The sequence below is a fragment of the Dryobates pubescens genome, chromosome 30, assembly GCF_014839835.1.
Source record: "Dryobates pubescens isolate bDryPub1 chromosome 30, bDryPub1.pri, whole genome shotgun sequence".
NCBI lineage: Eukaryota > Metazoa > Chordata > Aves > Piciformes > Picidae > Dryobates > Dryobates pubescens.
Window position 1 is genome coordinate 685,001 of NC_071641.1, and position 20,269 is coordinate 705,269.

A 20,269-nucleotide genomic window follows, 5' to 3' on the forward strand; every position below is an offset into this window, starting at 1 on the left:
AGGAGAGGAGAGGAGAGGAGAGGAGAGGAGAGGAGAGGAGAGGAGAGGAGAGGAGAGGAGAGGAGAGGAGAGGAGAGGAGAGGAGAGGAGAGGAGAGGAGAGGAGAGGAGAGGAGAGGAGAGGAGAGGAGAGGAGAGGAGAGGTTCGGAGAGGAGAGGAGAGGAGAGGAGAGGTTCGGAGAGGAGAGGAGAGGAGAGGAGAGGAGAGGAGAGGAGAGGAGAGGAGAGGAGAGGAGAGGAGAGGAGAGGAGAGGTTCGGAGAGGAGAGGAGAGGAGAGGAGAGGAGAGGAGAGGAGAGGTTCGGAGAGGAGAGGTTCGGAGAGGAGAGGAGAGGAGAGGTTCGGAGAGGAGAGGTTCGGTTCGGAGAGGAGAGGAGAGGAGAGGTTCGGAGAGGAGAGGTTCGGAGAGGAGAGGTTCGGAGAGGAGAGGTTCGGAGAGGAGAGGAGAGGAGAGGTTCGGAGAGGAGAGGAGAGGTTCGGAGAGGAGAGGAGAGGTTCGGAGAGGAGAGGAGAGGAGAGGTTCGGAGAGGTTCGGAGAGGTTCGGAGAGGAGAGGAGAGGTCCGGAGAGGTGAGGTGAGGTGAGGTGAGGTGAGGAGAGGTGAGGAGAGGAGAGGAGAGGAGAGGAGAGGAGAGGAGAGGAGAGGAGAGGAGAGGAGAGGAGAGGAGAGGAGAGGAGAGGAGAGGAGAGGAGAGGAGAGGAGAGGAGAGGAGAGGAGAGGTTCGGAGAGGAGAGGAGAGGAGAGGTTCGGAGAGGAGAGGTTCGGAGAGGAGAGGAGAGGAGAGGAGAGGTTCGGAGAGGAGAGGTTCGGAGAGGAGAGGTTCGGAGAGGAGAGGTTCGGAGAGGAGAGGAGAGGTTCGGAGAGGAGAGGAGAGGAGAGGTTCGGAGAGGAGAGGAGAGGAGAGGTTCGGAGAGGTTCGGAGAGGAGAGGAGAGGTTCGGAGAGGTTCGGAGAGGTTCGGAGAGGTTCGGAGAGGAGAGGAGAGGAGAGGAGAGGAGAGGAGAGGAGAGGAGAGGAGAGGAGAGGAGAGGAGAGGAGAGGAGAGGAGAGGAGAGGAGAGGAGAGGAGAGGAGAAGAGAAAAAAGAGAAGAGAAGAGAAGAGAAGAGAAAAAAGAGAAGAGAAGAGAAGAGAAGAGAAAAAAGAGAAGAGAAGAGAAGAGAAGAGAAAAAAGAGAAGAGAAAGAGAAGAGAAGAGAAAAAAGAGAAGAGAAGAGAAGAGAAGAGAAAAAAGAGAAGAGAAAGAGAAGGGAAAGAAGGCAAAGCAAAAAACTCCTACCAACAAAACCCAAGCTCCAACCCAAAATCCAGTCCTGTCTTTATGGAAGTTTTGTACTATATTATTTTTATATAGTATTATATATTATTTTTATATATGATTTTTAATCACCACTACTTCTCATTCTTCATATACATATGAGAAATCATTAGCAAGTTCAGGAGCTTTTCCATTTTCATTTAGTTTCAGTTTTGCTCTAGCCTTGTGAATACCCATTTGGCAGTCTGTGTTTCTTGGGCTACTGCCATCACTTCATTGTATCAGAACTGCTCCTGCTCGCTCACACTTATTTAACTTTGCAGAAATTTCTAGCAAAGCTTTTAACCAATTGTTGCTAAAGTAGCAAAATCACAGGACTTTGTTTTTCAGGCACTACTGGATTTTTTAATTTATGTTTGAGCATGAATTACAGTAAAATTAGCTATGTTCATCTCTGGTTTCATTCAATTTAGCTTTGGATGTTGTTTAGCCGCAAGCTTATGAAAAATAAGTCTCGGTAGTCATATTGAGTTTTTAAGACTCTCAGCTGTAAATCAGATTTTGTGTCTAGACTTCCAAAGTCGAACAGTTATGCACTTGTGATGGATAAGCACCATGTTGTGAATTTAATGGAAATTATTACTGGGCTTCTCTTGAGAGGAGGTATTTGGGATAGTATAGACCTTTCACCGTGTAACATTTCTTCCAACGCAATGCAGTCTAACCTACCATCTCTCTACTCTCCCTCACCTACGGAATGTAAGTGATCAGCCACCTTATGCAACACCAACTCCCCCAGCTTCTTGATTCTACAAGCTCAGAATGACCTTGTGATACCAGGAGTTCTTAGCATAAAAGTATGGATTTACTTTTCCTGCAGCTACCTAGTTGTATACTAGGCAATCATGCAGACCCCATATAATCAATCAAGTTTTCCATTGTGGAAATCTATTTTGAAATCTTTCTAGACAGAAATGTGTTCCTAAGAAAATCTACAGAGAAACTAGATGAAGATTTATATTTTTTTTTTGTCATATTCCTTTCTACTTACAGTTCTGAAATTTGTCTTTTAAGTGGTGGATTTTCTGTAAGCTACTGAATTATAGACCACAGCCAAGAAAGTCACAAGAAGAAAATGCATATGCAGTAGCAGAGCTAAAATCTGCCTGTCATCCCAAATACTCATCATATTGTAACCAGGTGTTTGCACTGGTAGACCACACAATGGGTGATGACAAAACATGGAACAATCAGCAACAATTTCTGTTTCTGATAATGCCTAAAAGTACATAGCTTCACATACTTTTCTTTTTCTTTTCAATCAGGGGATAAAAATGCAGAAACGAAAGAACAAATTTGGACCCAGTACTCTGAGTTTATGTTCTAAAGAACAAATTTTGGCTTTACTGCTGTGCTTTACTACTAGTGCATGGGGACTCCTCACCTCAGAAAACTGTTCTCTCAAAGAGCAATATAGCAAAATGTTAGTGAACAAAATATCTTTACGAGAAAGACCTGAGGTGAGACCTTATTGCTCTCTACAGCTACCTGAAAAGAGGCTGGAATGAGGTTGGTATTGGACTCTTCTCCCAAGCAGCAAGTTACAGGACAAAATGAAATGGCCTCAAATTGTGCTGGGGGGGTTTAGATAGGATATTAGAAGAAACTTCTTCACTGAAATGGCTCTCCAACGCAAGAACAGGCTCGTCAGGAAGGTCGCTAGGGGTGTTTAAAAGCAAAACAGATGTAGTGCTGAAGGACATGGTTTTGCACCAGATTTGGTAGAGTTAGAGAATGGTTGAACTCAATGATCTAAAAGGCCTTTTCCAAGCAAGACAATAACCATTGCTTAGTCCTTTTCATTTATCCCAGCTAGTGCTGCGGAAAGCCTTCCTGACCAGCAAGACAGACACGCTGGACTTTGTACGATTCTGTGCATGGATATCTGGGATTGCAGGAGCTGACTGTGGTTGCTTTGCAGAAGACAGCCTTTCAGCATCCATCAGAAGATGCTAGAAACTATGCAATGAGTTGCTTTTAAGTAAATTCCAATCACTTTTTAGATTGGAGTAAGTTCTTCTAGGCCAAATACAAGCCATCGTACATCAGTCCCTTGGCAAACATTCTCAAAAGGCAGAAGCAGCTTCTATTTACACTTTATGGGACTGTCTTTTTAACTACAAACCAGTTTGCATTCATGTGGTTTGTGCCCTAAACAATTAGATGTACCAAAACCAAACCGAAACCAAACAAACCTAAAACAACAACAACAACAAACCAACTACCCATGGCAGCTCTGACCAGTCATTTACACTGCCCATTTTCTGCTCAGTTGGTACTCTTTCTGCATGCATACTAATAGGGTCTACCACCTTAAAAATGAGGAAATAGGTGGAAATTAAACTGAAATCTCAGTAGACATGTAACTAAACAAAGCTGAATACAGTGGCTTGGGAAAAATTATTCCATTCACTGCAGAACTAAACTATACTTACAATTGTAGTCATAGTCTCCTCTGTCACCACCTTCAATGTGTCAACAACTGAAATGTAGCCAAGTCGTTTAGCAATGGCGAGGGCAGTGTTTCCATTCTAGCAATTGAAACAGTAAGGAAAAGGAAAAAAAGTTGAATGTTAGTAAGGAAAAGTGTAGAGATGGTTAATTAACTATAGAATGCACAATAAAGGCCAAATAAATGCTTGTATATTTGTGACTGAAACATATATATTTTGAGTAGCTTTTAACTCTACAGAAATGGGGTGAAAATGAAAAGATTTTCAGATATTTGCTGAAGGTTTGGAAGAGATGATGGCATAGAGGATGTGGGGGCGATGGGAACAGGCTTCCTCTGCTCTTTTCCTCTCCCACCACAAACACATTTTTCACATTTCCCTTGCTCAGATGCTTTATATGGGGTGGGACAGCCAAGCCCAAGGGGAAAGCAATGGCCTCGCAGTGTTCCCCTTGCACTTACCACAGTAAGCTCGTTTGGTGCTGCACCGTGATGGAGAAGGACGTTGATGATGTGGGTGTGCCCCTGCTGCGCAGCCTGGTGCAGCGGCGTGTACCCGTTCTGCAGGCAGAGGGAAAGGGAAAGGCTGCAGTGAGCACGACACACAAGCTGCCTCCACACCACCAGTGAGGCAGAGGCGGAAACTCACCTTCGTTTTGGCATTAACTTTTGCAGAATGCTGCAGTAGGAAGTTAACAATTTTTATGTTTCCGTAGTGGCAGCCAACATGCAAAGGAGTGTATCCCATCTAGAATGAACACAAGCAATTAGTAAGTGTGAACATCCCACATGTCCCCTGGCAAAATATCCAGGCATGAAACAGTGAAAATCCCATTAAGCTTTATTTCTTTGGCCTAGGTGAAAAATGGCTCAACCCTGGAAAACAAACACACTTCTCATGAATGTTGATTCAAGCCTCATTCTTTGCTACCCTGTCTGAACACCTCATTCTTCTGTAATCTTCACCATCTGAATGTGATGTTGATTAAAGATTTGCCTTCCCTGGCAATGGTCAGACTGTCTTTGGGGCAGAGCCCACCTCTTTAAATACATCTATGTATAATTCCTTTCACAATGAGCTTCATGTGCTTGGTGCTCCTGCAGTGTGATAAATGTCACTAAAAACCTGACAAGATTTAAAAAATACTAATACTGGTTTTAAAAAAAACTACTCACAGCAAAGCAGAAGTCATTAGGCTGACTCTGAACTCACACTCACATTAAAACCCCCATATCTAAAGTCAGTCAAACAGTATGTTGAAGCCTGTCCATTGTAGTAAACACTTTAATCAACAGGTAACATTTAACATACAATGCAACAAAGAGGATCAAAGCTTGCTCTTGCTGCTCATTTTCTTATCTCAGTCCATGAGAACGAGTTAGCAGGTTGGAAAAAGTTAGACTTACCTGAGGTGCTAAACATATTAGAAATTATTAGATTATCTTTCTTGAAGTAAAAAATTTCTTCTTCCTGAACAAATGTTCAATCTAGACCTGTACAAAGCGGTAGGAGATGCCTACCTCTAAATCGGACACTTGCCATTTTTTGCCATGTCATGGAGAGAAGCCACTTTTCCCCAAACCTCCCCCCTACTTTAAAGGTCAGGTTTTGAGGGCCAACTTGATAGGCTCTGATAAGTCAGAAGGGACATCTCAGCCAGTGGTCACATGGGGCTTCACCACTTTACAAGCGGGATGAAACTACATTGCCAGTATAAAATGTCTTTCTGCTACACTGTGGGACTTCCAATGCAACATTGGCCCCATGTTCCATTACCATTTTTAATGGAAACATCCATTGTTAGGCTGTAAAAATCATATCTGATAGGAGGAACCCAAGTACACTAAACATACAGAAAAAGATGCTGCAAACATGCACTGCTGTTAATCTACAGAAATTCTGCTTCAGACAGAGGGTAAGAGGTGAGGCTGTCCAAGATCATTACTTTCAGTGACAGAAAGGTCAATTCTAACATATATGGGGAAACATGGCCAATCTGATTGTGCTTTGGCTTTGGTAGTGCTCAAGGCAGCCATGCCGCCAGAAGGAAGACACACTGCTGGAGACTGAATGATCAGGAACTAGATCCAAAAGCCAACCTTGTGGGTAGAAACAATGAAAACTGGGCTAGTCTTGTATTGATCAAGCAGTGGTCAAAAGTAGTGGCAAACAATTTTTTAAAGGTAAAAAAGGGCCTTTGTTTCCCTGCTCTAAAAATAAAAGCCTGGTGCCCAAGAGGTAGAGGCACAAAGGGAGTTAAAATGCAGCCTGTTATCCTTCATTCTTACATCCATTTCATGGCCAGGTTACACATCTTAACAGAAAGCACTGAGGAGGCAAGTCAGCCTGGGTTTCAGGAGACACCATTATGCCACACATTCAAACCATGAGATCAAAGCTGCCCAGAAGAAAGCAAGTGAAAACCTCAAATGTGAACTGTTTCCTCAGATGTGAAGTTACAAGTGTCCATGGCTTTAGAAGGATTATTTTTTTCATGTAATTTTGCCTTTTTGCCCAAGGTTACCTACTTTCAATTGTATGACCATATGCTAGGAGATGGTAGCTGTGAGTTACTTTAAACTAGGGTGTGTATTTTTTCTTCAGTTAATTATATACCTTTTGCCATCTAAAGAAACTACTAGGCTTAACAGCCAAGATTGAGTTAATCATTGCAAGAAACAGCACTGGATCTAAATTCCATTGGCATCAGCAGAATGAAGTTTTCCATTGACTTATTGAAATATTGGATCAGATGCCAAATGACTACAAGAAACTTTTCCTGCAGAATAGCTGCACACACTGGCAAGAGTCTGAGCACCAGGACCTCAATTTGCACTTGCTGTTTAGAACTGGCCTAATAGCTTCCTAGGAGTGCTTGGGTTCTGAATGTGTCAGAACTCCCTGAACTGGCCAGATTCTTCAGTAGAATGCTGAGTTTACTCACAGCCATGTACATCAAACTTCTTCTACAGCCTACACATCCAAATATAAACTCAGATTAAGGCATGGCCAAACTAGCAAAACATCAGTTAAAATAATAGTATGAAACCTTCTCATACAAGAACTTAATTCTCTCTCCCCCTTCAAAATAGAGACCTCTTACATGACCTGCAAGGTCAACAAAAATCCAGCATCATAAAACCAACTGGGGAGATTAAATCCAAAGCCCAGGGCCACCTGCTGGGACCCCCTGCTAATAACTCTAAAACATTAAGATCTGGAGAGGATCAGAAAGCCAAGACTATCTGATCTCAGCTTTCTCTTTTAAATGATCTATAAAGGCTCCTCTCTCCAGCCTGTAACAATGCATATTGAAGAAGGAGCTATCAACTCCCAGTGATTACTGCAGTACAACTTCGTTTTCCTTATACAAATACTATACAAAAACATTTATGTGTGGTACTTTCAATTTATGAGGAATAATTATTGATACCCTCTGTCGCTCCTGACCAGCCCCATGTTTCAATTATAGATTAGGTGAAATCTTTTCCTTTCCCCTCCAAATGTGTGGTAGAAATCATGTAATTTCTATGGTGACATGGTCACTATTCTCCTTTCTACAGCTTTTGGTGTCCCAGAGTTAATGCTGAAGTAGGTTCCCTTTGAAGATTTTGGTGCTGCTGACCTGGTCAGGTATTGCAGCTGGAGAAGCATGCACTGAAGGGCAGCTTCTCTGCTACAGGCATCACACATGTCCTGCTAACCTGGTGGCAAAATATCAGCTTCTTGTCTGAACTCCCTGGGAACTTTAAGTTTGCCATCCCCTGTGGTCATCTCACATCATGTTGTGCTTGAAGAGGCAATGCCTAATGCAGCACACAGTGACTGACAGCAGAGTGACAGAGATCTGACAGGGCAGATAACGTCTCACGGAGCATGTTAGATCTCATCCACCACCAGAGGACATCTCACATATTTACAGTCTGTAATGTTTGTAGTGAAGACACTGGTCAACTCATTAGCAAAATGCCTTTTTAATGCCAGAAACCCAGAAAGGATATCCTTTCCTTGTCAGCTGAAGTAATGAGTCATGCATTCAACTGTTTCTAGCTCAGGAAGGTATAACATTTATATCTCAACATCCTCATGGAATACAGAGATTCTGGTAACCTTTCAGAAACCCTCAGATATTGCAATTATGCAACCAAGTTAACTACAGACGTAGCAATTTTCATGATTGCTTGATGTTGCTACTTTGATTCTCTCAGAAAGCTAAAATATTCTGCTTCAAAAGCAAAAAACCCAAATGACCCAAACAAACCAGAGCCAGTCCCACAATTATACACACTTCTGCACAGCAGTTTGGGTTCTATTTACTAGCAAAGCTCCAAGGGTCTTACTAGGCACCCTAATATTATAAAAGATACCTTGAGGAAAATCAGGGCTTTTGTTTGACAGAGCTCTAATGCACATCTAGTGCACCTTTTGGCAGTCAGCTGCCATGCTGCTTCTGGCTGTTTCAAAGAATGAGCAGCAATGTGTGAGTTAGCAGCTGGGAAGAGCTTATCAAAAGCCACTAGAATAAACACCAAAAAAATTAAAAAGTCAGAAACACTGAGCTTTTCAGTTCCAATGGTAGACACAAACACAAAGCAGCTCTTATTCTCTAGCCCTTCACATTTATTTGTTGCATTTTATTTTGGAGGGAAATCATCCCCAAAGCCTTTTCTATCATGTCAGTGAGTTACTTTAATATCCTCCACTGGCAATAATCATAAATCTTAACAGCTTGAGTTACTGCATCTCTCTAGTCATGCTGACTCAAGCTGCTCTGGTTTTGTTTCTCTGCTGTGAATGTCAAACACTGAAGCTACGGCATTATTGTTAATAAGGCCAGAAAATGCTCTAGATGCAAAGATCACAAAAGCATCCAGCCTTGATTGAATGAAAAAGGCAAACCTAGGCATACACACACCTTTTACTGCTTTGTTGAATCAAGGCCTAACATGTTGCAGTACCTTGTAAAGGCTCATTAGTACATTATTATTGTACATTATTAAGCTGGAAATTTCCACAAAATTGTCTTAATAACAACCAAGCATGTACCAAGAGCCAAGTAGAGAGAGATAATGTACCATGAAGATATCCTGAAGCTATCTGTATCTCGAGTGTTTGTGCTCTATGAATGCAATTCTCCATAGCACTTCCCACCCTCCCTGTCTCCTTCCTATCTTTTTCTGCCACTGAAAATTAGATATTCCAATTGGAAAACTGCACTGCTAATATGAACCTCTAGCTCTCAGGCTTATATGGGGCTCTTGTCAGAACAAGGCAGGCAGACCTGAATGAATAAATCTCCCTGAATAAATCTGAAATAAAAGGCCCAGCTCAACCTGCAAAAGAACATAATGACCTCTCAGTCACCATTATCTCATACTAATTCTACAGTTTGGGGAACAAAAGACAGCTTAATACTGGCTTTATTTTCCAGACAGTCATCAACTGGGGGACTGGGAGACCATCGGTTGCCCCAGCAGAGGCCCAGCACCAAGTGCAGTGTAGCAACTATTTGAGTAAAATGATCTGCACTGAAATCAAAGCTCCAAATCCTGCTTTTCATCCTTGACTGAGCCAGCACTCTTCTCTTGTCAGTCTTCCTTTGCCAATCTCTCATCATGGTAGTGCTGTATTCTACAATAACACTATCCAATGGGATAAACAGTTGAAAAATGACATCTGGAGACCTGCTGATCCATGGAACAATATTTACTTGTGCCAGCCCCCAGCACAAAGCTCTGCAACAAAAGCAACATCACATGTACCAGTACAGCTTTTAAACGCTTAACATGGCCATCAGAGAAGGAAAATCTGCTTGCAGGCATGGCTTCAGATTGATTTTTAACTCCCAATGTTAAGTGTAAGATGAGCATTCCTTGTGTTAAGCATGATACTGCATAACAAAATTTCAGGATCAAAAAATAATCATTACCTAAATGCAGATTCACAAAGGCAATGTCAAAATGGACAAAAACTGCTGCCTTTGCAGAAGGACTCAAACACACCTTCTGTGAATAATAAATTCAAAGCTTTCTAAATATGAGGGGGTTTGAAACAGCTCAGAAGTTTCACCTTAAGTACATAGCATAGTGTTGCTATTTTCCATCATTCTGTTATTCTCTTCTCCCGCATTAAGATAAGGTGTTTTCTGTGGCTTGTCAATTGGAGCTCAGTCTAACGTGGCTAGGCTTAAAACCGCATAACAAAAGCTGATCTTCAAGTTGCATGGGCAGCTTTATGGCCTCTCAAGCACTAGTTCTTGCATGCTAAACTAGTGGTGTTTACTCTTCAATGCTGACAGAGACAGACTCCTGCAGGTCTGGGATTAGAGGTTATTTAGTAAATCGATGCAGCAGAACCAGAAAATTCCCATAACAGCATCAATAAATGAACCTCAAACCCATCAAATTTTCTTCCTTTCATGTCTTTTTCTACAATGAAATTCAGGGGAAAAAAATCCTTGTGAGGGAAATCACCCCAAGGGAGAACTACAGTTGCAATAGTTCAGGTCTGAGGGCAATTTTGAAAATGCTCATAAGTTTTAGAGTCTGAACTGATCTTAATCATCCAGACCAATCTTCCACACAAGAGATTTTCTGTATTGGATTTTGTTTTCATCCCCTGCTATACCTTCAAGACACAAAATGTATTTCAAATTACCTGAAGTGCATCAATCATGCATGTGGCTCAGAACCTGAGCAGGAGTAAGAACTCCCATGTGTCAGAACTGCAAACTCTAGATGTTTTCACAGGGAGGGTGAGTTATATATAAATGGTGATTAAGAATAGGTACCAGAATTGGAAGATGATAGCTCATTGGTTACTACTCAGGAAGCTGAGTGACCTGCTAAGATATTAAGTGTTCTCCCTCTACTGACAGATGCTGTGCTGGAGTGACACAATCAATGGTTACTTAACCTGGGGAAATGAGAAAGATAAGAAGGAGAGAACTGAAACACAAAAGAAGGCGGGGGTGGGGGGAAGGACTACTGAATAATCTGGACCACAATAGTCAATGTAACAAAAGTGCATGGAAATTAAATGAGGAAAACAGAAGGTTAGTGGTGAGACAGCTAGCAGCAGAGATCCCCAGTATAATGACACCCTAACCCATGTGATTTCACTGACTTGTCAATTGCATGGATGGCCAGCCTGTGTCCAGAGTAATGAATGTGAACTGGCTGTGCTGGATGGTTTCGTGCAAACACGCAAGCATAGCAGCACTGCTTCTGAAGCCAACTCAGCTGTTGCTGTATCTTGCGCCCCAGTGTCGCTGTTTTTAGAGGCAGCACGGACAGACCTTTTATTCCTGCAGAACAGTTAATCCATCTAAACAAGAGAGCCTGTAACTACAGAGCTGCTATTTTACGAGTCAATCATCCAAGCTTCACCTGCATAGAACACATGGTTAAGAAGTTCGGAGTTTGTCAGCTCTTTCCTTAGGAATTCAAGATGACGATCAATTTATCTAGAAACTATTCCATGCTAAAATATATGACACTGCACTGGCACTTTTCTTATGTCACAGGTGGTAGTGAAACGACATCCATATAGCTGACTGTGTGGAGTCTGGAGAGCTGGTCACTGTGGCACAAACCCAGCAGATGGGATTCTGCAGAAGTCAGTGAATCAGCATCAAGCTCATTCCATTCTAACACAGTTCTGCAAGGCATGTAGGCACCTTCTTCATAAGGAGTAGACAATCCCCTACAGCACAGAGGGCAAATTATCATGGCAGACAGGACAAGCCATTGTGGGTGCTTTTCACCAGAGACCTACAGGATTAATAATGCACATTTTCCCATGCAGGTGATTTGTTACACCATGAAGTAGTTCTGCTTAAATACACTGTTAGTCCCTGCCCCACTTCCTGGGATCTATGGGATGGTGTCAAGGAAGGAAGTGAATACAAGGAAAGTATTGCTTAGCTGCACTGGTTATTTATGTAACTGAGAAATGAGGGTGAACAACAACAAGGGACTTACAGTTGGCATCTTTAACATTTATGTGACTATTACTGATGGCAGGATTCACACTGCAGACAGCCAAATATGACTACGTATTTTTGCCTGTGTATAGTTTTACCTTATAATTGGTAAGAGATGCAATGAAGAAATTCAGGTCACCACCCAGAGGAGATCTCTGAATGATAAACTGAAACTTCTTTTCCATGTGTCTCCACAGAGTCACATGCCTGCCCCACCACATTGCTACCCTACCAGGCTTAAAGTTCAGTACAGAGCTCGCATTACTGCAAGGCTGGCTCTGAGACCAAATAAACATGCTCTGCCTCTCAGCTGTGATGGTATCTTATACATTTCCACCACACTAATGCAACTGAAAAGTCACTAGTCCAGAACTGGATCCTGTTAAAACACTGGAGAGCAGGAAAAGGGAACTCATGAATGCTTGCACCTGTCAGGATAAATGTCTCAGACTGCTTACTATTTGTGGGACAGATAAGAGAGGGAGAAAGGCAAACACAGACAAGTTATATGAGTCAGGAAGAAATTCAGCATTGACCAACTTGCAGGTTCTGCAATGTCTTGCTACAGAAACCCAAACCAGGTAGGAACTACCTCCAGAAAGGCAATCACATACATCTGAGGAAGCCATGCCAAACATGAATCAGGGCAGATCTCATCTGCTGCTAGATGCTTTAGCAGATAAGGACTCAGAGTGATTCATCCATAAAGTATAGGTTGAGGATATGTTGCAAAAGTGTAAAGCTGGAAAAGCCCCTGGGATTTCAGCAGAACTATTTCAGTTTCATGTCAGAATGCCATTGAAATCAGTGGCTGATACAGTTGGAAAATTCACATAATAATGTTTTTTTCCCTCTGCAACAGATTATAATCATCTCAGCTGCAGCCAGAGACCATTATGAATTCAGTCCTTTCCTAGTAGTCAGTGTGATGATAGAATGATAATATTGCTGGACAATCTGACATACCTGAGTGGTGTGACACATCTGGGATGCAAGGAGAACACTGGTGTTGTCTGAACTTGGGACAGCAAGAAAAAGCCAGGTCCTTAGAATGCACCCATGTGATGAAGTAGATTTATAGAATGGTTGAGCTTGGAGGGACCTTAAAGATTCCCTAGTTCCAACCCCCCTTACCACCGGCAGGGACACCATCCACCAGACCAGGTTGCCCATCCCCACAGGGATGAAATAACTCACTTAACTGTGCTTTGCAAAACAGAGGGGGTTAAGAATTCAGAGGTATGCAGTCACAAAGGCTGAGTGAAGCTGTAGAAGTATGGAGCAATCTTGAACAACGGCTTTGTTTACAGAACATATCTATGGATGCCTATTTAGCAACACCCCTGGGAGAGAAAAGGATTGAATTTCATAAAGTCTCCTAAGTCATAGGAAAAGGTGTCAACCACTTAATATCCAGGAATGTCTGCATTGCATTTCTATTGTTTGCCTAGCCATAAATACAGATATTTTAAGTAACAGTCCTATGTTTTGTTTCTACTGACAGTTGAATGGAAAATACATACAACAGGTAAAATACGCCAAAAGCAGATGAGAGTACGCAAATAGTAAAAGATTACTTGACTCTCTGGAGAGAGAGCTCAGGCTTTTCTGAAAGTTTCTTACATAAAGGTCAGACCAATTCCACACACCTTCAGTGAAACATGATAATGGGATACAATCTAAATCTCTGTTGATTTAAGTATTTGGAAAGAAGCAAGATTCCTGCTGGAAGACTGTACATAACACTAAGCATTCAAGTTTACAAACCCTCAGCTTTCAAATACAAGCTAGAATAGCTAATTACAAGGACTGTTTCTCTGCTGTTATTTCAGTTTCACCCTGAAATTATTACGAGTCCAGTCTACAGGCTCGTGCCTCCCTGAAAGGAAATAATACTTGTTGACAACAGTGCTCATACCTTTGTCTGTGCATCTACAGCAGCTCCTTGGTTAACTAGAACCTCTGCTACATTGACCCTGTCCTCTTGAGCAGCCAGGTGGAGGGGCGTCAGTCCACTCTGTGAATTAGAAGCAGTAACAACCTTCAGAGAAGGCACACGAACACCACAATGTAAATTCAGAGAGTAAGAATTTAAGGAAATGATAAATTCCACTTTGACTGTGTAATGTTAATCCTAATCACATTCATTGATTTACAAGAAACTACAATTTGAAAGCCCGAAAAATAATGTTCTTTTTACACAAGGAACGTTTCTTTATGCGGCGTTAAATGTGGGACAGCAAATCAATCCTGACTAATCTGTGCCCTTGGAATAAATAAAAATTATTGTTGACACTTCTACAAGCTTTCTAGGAGTAACATTCACTTAGATTCATCCTTACCTTTCACACCTCTACTTGACCATTTTCAAACACAAACAGAAAAGGTGAAACTACATTTCTCTGACATCAGCTCCATGTCTCTGTGCCCAGGGAGTATACAGACTGTACACATGCACTGACAATGACTTTTTGGGTATCTCCTTGTCTTCTCTGAAACTTGAGACCTAAAACTCTTGGAACTTCAGAAAGCTATACAACTTCCTGAAATGTAAAAGACCTCAGACAGAAGGGGTAGAAGAGAGAATCTGCTGAGGGAATGCTGTTAGGAATGGGAAAGAATATCCTTTATTTGCAAATGATGGGTGTTTTTTTTCTCTCCTCCTGTTTGTTCCGTCTTTAGCAGCAGTGACAGAAAAGCAGGTGGCAGCAGCTGATGCAACAGGCAGAACTCTACACTCTCTAAGCTTCCTACCCTTGAACCCAAACTCATATCCACAGTGGATTTGCTACCAAAGGCAGTTATTCAGAGAGCATCTCACTGTACGTGTATGTGTAATCCTGATGGCAATATAGCTTAGGTGGGTCACATTACACAAATACATAAGAGTAACCCACTGTAAATGACCTAATGGAGCCTTGATATTGTGGGCCAAACCTTGGAAAAAGATTCAACAAGTGCTCAGGAACGGCACTGGGAGGCTCTGAGTATTCAGCTCCCAACCACTCTGTTGATATCTCGTAGGAAACAAATGTTATTTTTATTCCCATTGCAGAACTCAAAATGTAGTATGCTTCAAATACTTTGCTTCAAATGTAGGTGCTGACCTTAGAGCAGAATGTGCATCCTTAAGTGAGTACAGAGGGAACTATTTTCTGAAGGTGGTGTTATCAGTATTAATGATAAACTGAAGATTACAACTCAACAGTAACAGATTGAAGGATGTTGCAGATAGTTAACCTCTGGCAGGACTTAATCAAAATGCCAAGCAGCTGCAATCACGCTGTCTGTATTAGCCTCAGCAGCAAAACTATGATAGTCAGAATGTTTACATGGCAAATTGCCCTGTGGGGATACAAAGTATATCCTGCACTACATAAGCTCCCACACTTGATTGAGACTAGGGGGAAAAATGAACATTTGCAAGAGAAGCTTCCTGAAGGAGGGCCCCAAAATAACTGAACTGTAAAGCTACAAACAGGAAAACACAGCAGCCCTGTGCAGCATCACCCACAACCTCAGAGGACACTGAGTCCTTCTGTCTGCTGAGAATAAGAAATATTCTCTGTGAAATTTTTTTTGCTTGGTTTTCTACTTAAGCCACATAAACTGATACTGAAACTGCATTTTACAACATGTCTGATGTCTTTGGAGCATTTAAAGAATTGAGGCTGCACATTTGTTACTACACAGCAAACTCGATAGCCTATAAATTCATATATATAGAACCTCAATCAAACCAACTTCCTTTTCCTGCCCCCATGAGAAATTACACCAAAATTCACTGTGTTCTGCAGAACAGTCCCTGGGGAGGAAGAATCACTTATATTAATGAGCAAAATGTCAGACCACCTTGCTGTTATTATCCCATAACAAAAATCAGCTTCCTTTAAGAAGTTACTTGTTACCGTTGCTTAATAGACAGGCAAATACCTGGAGGCTCATAAATGACACACCCTAAGCCCACTACAGGCAAACATGCTCTCTCTGGGCACGTTTTGGCAGACATAATGTGGAAGGAAGGGAGAAGGATTAATTTCTTCTGCAGTATGTGCTATCATCAAAAGTCAAGTACTATGAAATACGGTTCATTCAAGTGTGACAGGGCACGCTGAATGCTGTTCTATTTGCTAGAGAAAATGATGCTGTGTACTCAAACACCTGCGACGGTTGTCATAACGTGACAATCACAGTGAGCACAATTTAATTGCAAGCCCCTGTCCCTCTTATCACCATGTTTGTTTATGGCCTCAGCCATAAAGAGGAGGAATACTCACCTTGTTGCTGAGATTTACGTTAGCATTTCTGGTAAGAAGCAATGACACCATGTCCACATGGCCATCCTGAGAGGCAAGATGTACAGGGGCAATACCCTGCCTAGTCACAGCATTGGCATCAGCACCATATTCCAGCAGTGTAGTTGCAATGTCCATCTGGTTTTTCTTGGCAGCTATGTGCAGTGGTGTATAGCCATTCTGTCAACAGAACACACTTCATTGTAAGCTATTCATTAAACAGTGTGATAAATCACTTTCCTGCACCTACCCAACTCTATGGAAGTAAGTAATTAATTCTAAAAGGTCTGTCAAACATAATCAAATACAATATTAACTAGTTGTACAAATGACTGTATCAGAGCTTTAAGCAACCTGGTTTTGAAAGTGCTGCTACAAATAAGAGGATTCTGAAACAAAACTTTCATGTTTGGGGGAGGGGGAATAGGTTTGTTCAGAAGAGTTTAATTTCATAAACATTTGCTACTTTTCCTTAAATGCCCATAAAATCCTTAACAAACAGAAGAGCAGGATGTGTGTTCATAACTGAGAACAGCTGCTGTTGTTTGAGGTTTTTTCCCATTTCCCAGTGTGAATGAAAGCATTATGTACATGAAATATGGCCTTTCTTGCAGCATTTATCCTAACCTTACTGACCGCCTGTTTGCATTCAGATCAAGGGAAAGTTAAAGCATAGAACTTCAGAGTCTTGCATTCTTTGGTTTCTTTTACTCCTTTCACTATGTGCAACCAGTAAGTCCACTACTAAAAATAAAATACGCAGTATCTGTTGTGTGACAAAATGTTGTCATTCTAAAAACTGATTGACTTGGCAGAAAACAGCTAAATAGGTAAAAAGAATAAATGCTTAGCAAGGAAACAGCAAAATACTATGATCTGACTGGCTTTTGTTTCAGGTTGTGATGCCTATTTATTCAAGAACTTTCTGTTGTTCAGAAATGTAGACAACCTCAATTTAAAGCAAATGGCAAATATGCACATGATCAGGGGTGGGATGAGACCCTAGCTGCATAAACTACTTTGTGGGGTGTCATAGGTACCATGTGCATCTCAGATTACACACCCCATTAAAACCTCTCTAAAGATACAAAGCATTCACCTGGCTTAGCTCCTCCCTATGCCCAGTGGGGCAGCAGGGCTGGACTATATGGGAAGGTAGGTCACCACAGATTCAGGGTGATGCAGGTAAAAGGTGTAAAAGGTCTTCAAAACATATAATCATTCAGGTTGGAAAAGATCCTTGAGATCATCAGGTCTGAGGAATGGTTCATCAGAATGGCCAATTCCCATACTCTTTCAGTGATCACTCTTCAAGGCAAGTGCTCCCAGGCCAGGCTAATGAGCCACCCAAGATCAGTGTTAAAGACAGGAGTGTCAGAGAGAAAAAGCAACTGCTGATGGAACTGTGTGAAGTCAGTGATGAGATATGACATAACACATTTATTTATAAGGACACATTTACAAAAGGAATGGGAAATCATCTGCTGTTACCAGCATCATCTTTCAGATGATTGCACAGTGGGTGCCTAAAGCAACAAACATGCTACCATTAGTTTTATTTAGTATTGACACTCTGCTCAATGTTTCTGTGGCTCACTTAATGCATAAGACTAACAAATGTCTTCTTTTGGGAAGACTTAAAGCTGACACCTGAAGGCCTGAAGTGGCAGTTGCACAACTGTTCTGTTGCAGATGGGGAAGCTAAGGTGACCTAACACATGAGGTTCTCTAACATTATATCATAGTCTACAGAACTTCCTAAACCCGTGGCAGTGGCTGCTGCAATTCTTGCCCCTACAAATGCGTAGCTTCCACTGGCAGTTTCTTTCAGTGAAAACTGGGTCAGTGTCTTTCCATCCTCTTCAGAAGGCCTTTTTTTTCCTCACAGTGGCATTTAAGAATGCTGTGTTGCAGTAGTGGAAGATCAGAGATCACTCCAATTCACCTCCTGGGGCACTGCTCTGGCAGATTGCCTCTATTGCCACTATCGACGTTATTGATTTTAAAGTGTGCCATTGCTGCTGGCTGTCCATGTTTATTCAGCTTTCCTCTCTTGCACTAGAAACTCTGGAATCTACCATGTACGACAGACCCCATCCTCTTCTTCAGCCGTGCAGAAGGCCTCTAGTGTTATGGCTGTGATTAGTCATGCATGAGAGGAAGGCTATCGAGGAGAGCTGTCTGTCTACAATACTGGCTTTTCCATTAGCTGTCCCATTTCCATATGTTGGGTGTTTGGGTTTTTTTCAGTGATTTTAGGCACATATCTGGGGTTGTTTCAGATGAAGAATTTAGGCTGCACTTACCCCACTTGAACCTACATAAGCTTCCATCTTGTTTTATGTATTGCTGCTGTCCAACTATCAATTATTGATCTAGTAATTAAAGCTAGAATCCACAAAAGATGTAGACATTATAAGCTTCTCTAAGTTCTTTCCCCAACTCAGAACTGTAATACATTTAAATATGTATTCTTTCACATCCCCTGAGATCTTGCACCTTTGGTTGTCTTGCCTACAGTAATTTGCAATCAAAGCAGGACTGTGATTAGTTGTGTTATTTTCTCAACAGACCATTTACACTGTGGTGTAAGTATTGTGAAGCATGTGAATAATTATGTACATTATACCAAGAAGCGAATCACAGCCCAGAAGTCCTCCTGTGGCACAATACAGGAGGATTACCCCTATGTAGCAAGGCATTAACTCCAAGCTTGCCCTGTACCAATTTAAAGACTCAGTAACATAGTTGTCTGACTTAGAGAAGGTGCTAAGGAGACCAGACAAGTGAAAGTAAGGCTCAGTATTTGTCAAGACTAACCTTTATTGCAACTAGAGATTGTAGATGTTTATGCAGCTATATTTGCTTTTGATTGCTATTTTACTTACCTGCAGAATTATTCTAACAGATTGATGTGGTTGAGAGACATTAATAAACAAGGTCACTGAGCCCCTGCATTTGCAAGCATATACAGAATAGAAAGAACAGAGATAGATAGGGAGTAAAGTACACAAACAGCCTAAATATTTTTCCCCTACAGTGGCCAGTACCAGTACCTTGGCAGATGCGTGAGGTGAGGCTCCCTGGTCCAACAGTAGGAGTGCCACCTTTTGATTATCATAGTGCGCAGCTACATGCAGTGGTGTTAAACCGCTCTAAAAACACATGCAGAACAAACAGTGCTGTTACAGACCCTCTCCAGGGAAAACACAAGAGTTTAGAAAATTGGAGTAGATGAGGTGAAAAAACACCCAAACAAACAAAAACATATTTGTGATTCATTTTTGCATCCAGAGTCTTTGATAAAATAAAATAGATTTGAAAATCTTTATGGAGCTGTGAAAGCCCTTTACATTTTTCCCAGGGAAGATGAACAGAGAAGTACTTCTGTGCTGCCCTCATGAAAGAGCAGGGAAAGAATTTTGACCCAGAGGTCACACCCTCATCAATGTTTTTCTTTTATTGCAGTGGGTAAGGTAAACTGTCTCTTGGATCTGTAAAAATACAGGCTGGGCTGGTTTAAAAAGCTTGAGGTCTTACTGGGCTTTGCCCCCTGTCATGAGATCTGGGACAGCAGAGTCAGCTGCCTGAATACTCTGATAAGGACTGCAGTCAGGGCAGGAAGCAGAGGAATGGCTTGTCTCCATTACCCTGGATGGGTACAGAGAGGACACAATTTTATTGTCAGTTAAGGACAATAAAAGGTATTTCTTTTTTTCCCCAGGACTTTACTGGCTCTTGGCAGCCCCAACATGGACTGGAATATTGCACAAACCATTACAGCCAAACTTGGGCTGTGGATACTTGTGTGATGGTAAGTAGGTAGAAGGATATTATTGTAATACTATGTGCATTTCAACATTTGCTGTGCAAATGGCAGTGATTTCTTCCATCCTACCTTTCCAGAAGCATCAGGTGATGCATTCTTTTGAAGCAGAAGATTTGCTACCTCAATTTTCCCATATTTTGCAGCCACATGTAGAGGAGTAAATCCTTTCTGTAAGAGAAAGCAGTTATATAGCAGCCTTGTGCAGTCTTTTGCAGGGTAAAGTTTGCCTCTGACCTGCAAGGATACTCCTATTTACATCCATCCCCTTACATCCTGACTGCAGGCAGCAATTGCAGAGTCCCAACTGTCCCGGCCCTCCCCTGCAAGGCAAAGCACTATCTGCATCGAAACAACTATAAAAAGTGAAGAGTCAGTTCCTTTCTTCACACCACCCAA

General features: G+C 41.8%; 1 protein-coding gene across 3 annotated transcripts in view; it reads right to left on the reverse strand.

Annotated features, from left to right (window-relative positions):
• ANK3 (ankyrin 3) overlaps positions 1-20,269 on the reverse strand; it is a 209,755-nt gene that overhangs the window by 84,035 nt on the left and 105,451 nt on the right. For all 3 annotated transcript variants that reach the window (XM_054174591.1, XM_054174590.1, XM_054174589.1), the window contains 7 exons: positions 19,943-20,041; positions 19,101-19,199; positions 16,027-16,224; positions 13,668-13,766; positions 4,414-4,512; positions 4,227-4,325; positions 3,748-3,843 (listed from right to left, as the gene is read on the reverse strand). In XM_054174591.1, coding sequence (XP_054030566.1) covers positions 3,748-3,843; positions 4,227-4,325; positions 4,414-4,512; positions 13,668-13,766; positions 16,027-16,224; positions 19,101-19,199; positions 19,943-20,041 — 789 coding nt within the window. The remainder of the gene's footprint in view (positions 1-3,747; positions 3,844-4,226; positions 4,326-4,413; positions 4,513-13,667; positions 13,767-16,026; positions 16,225-19,100; positions 19,200-19,942; positions 20,042-20,269) is intronic.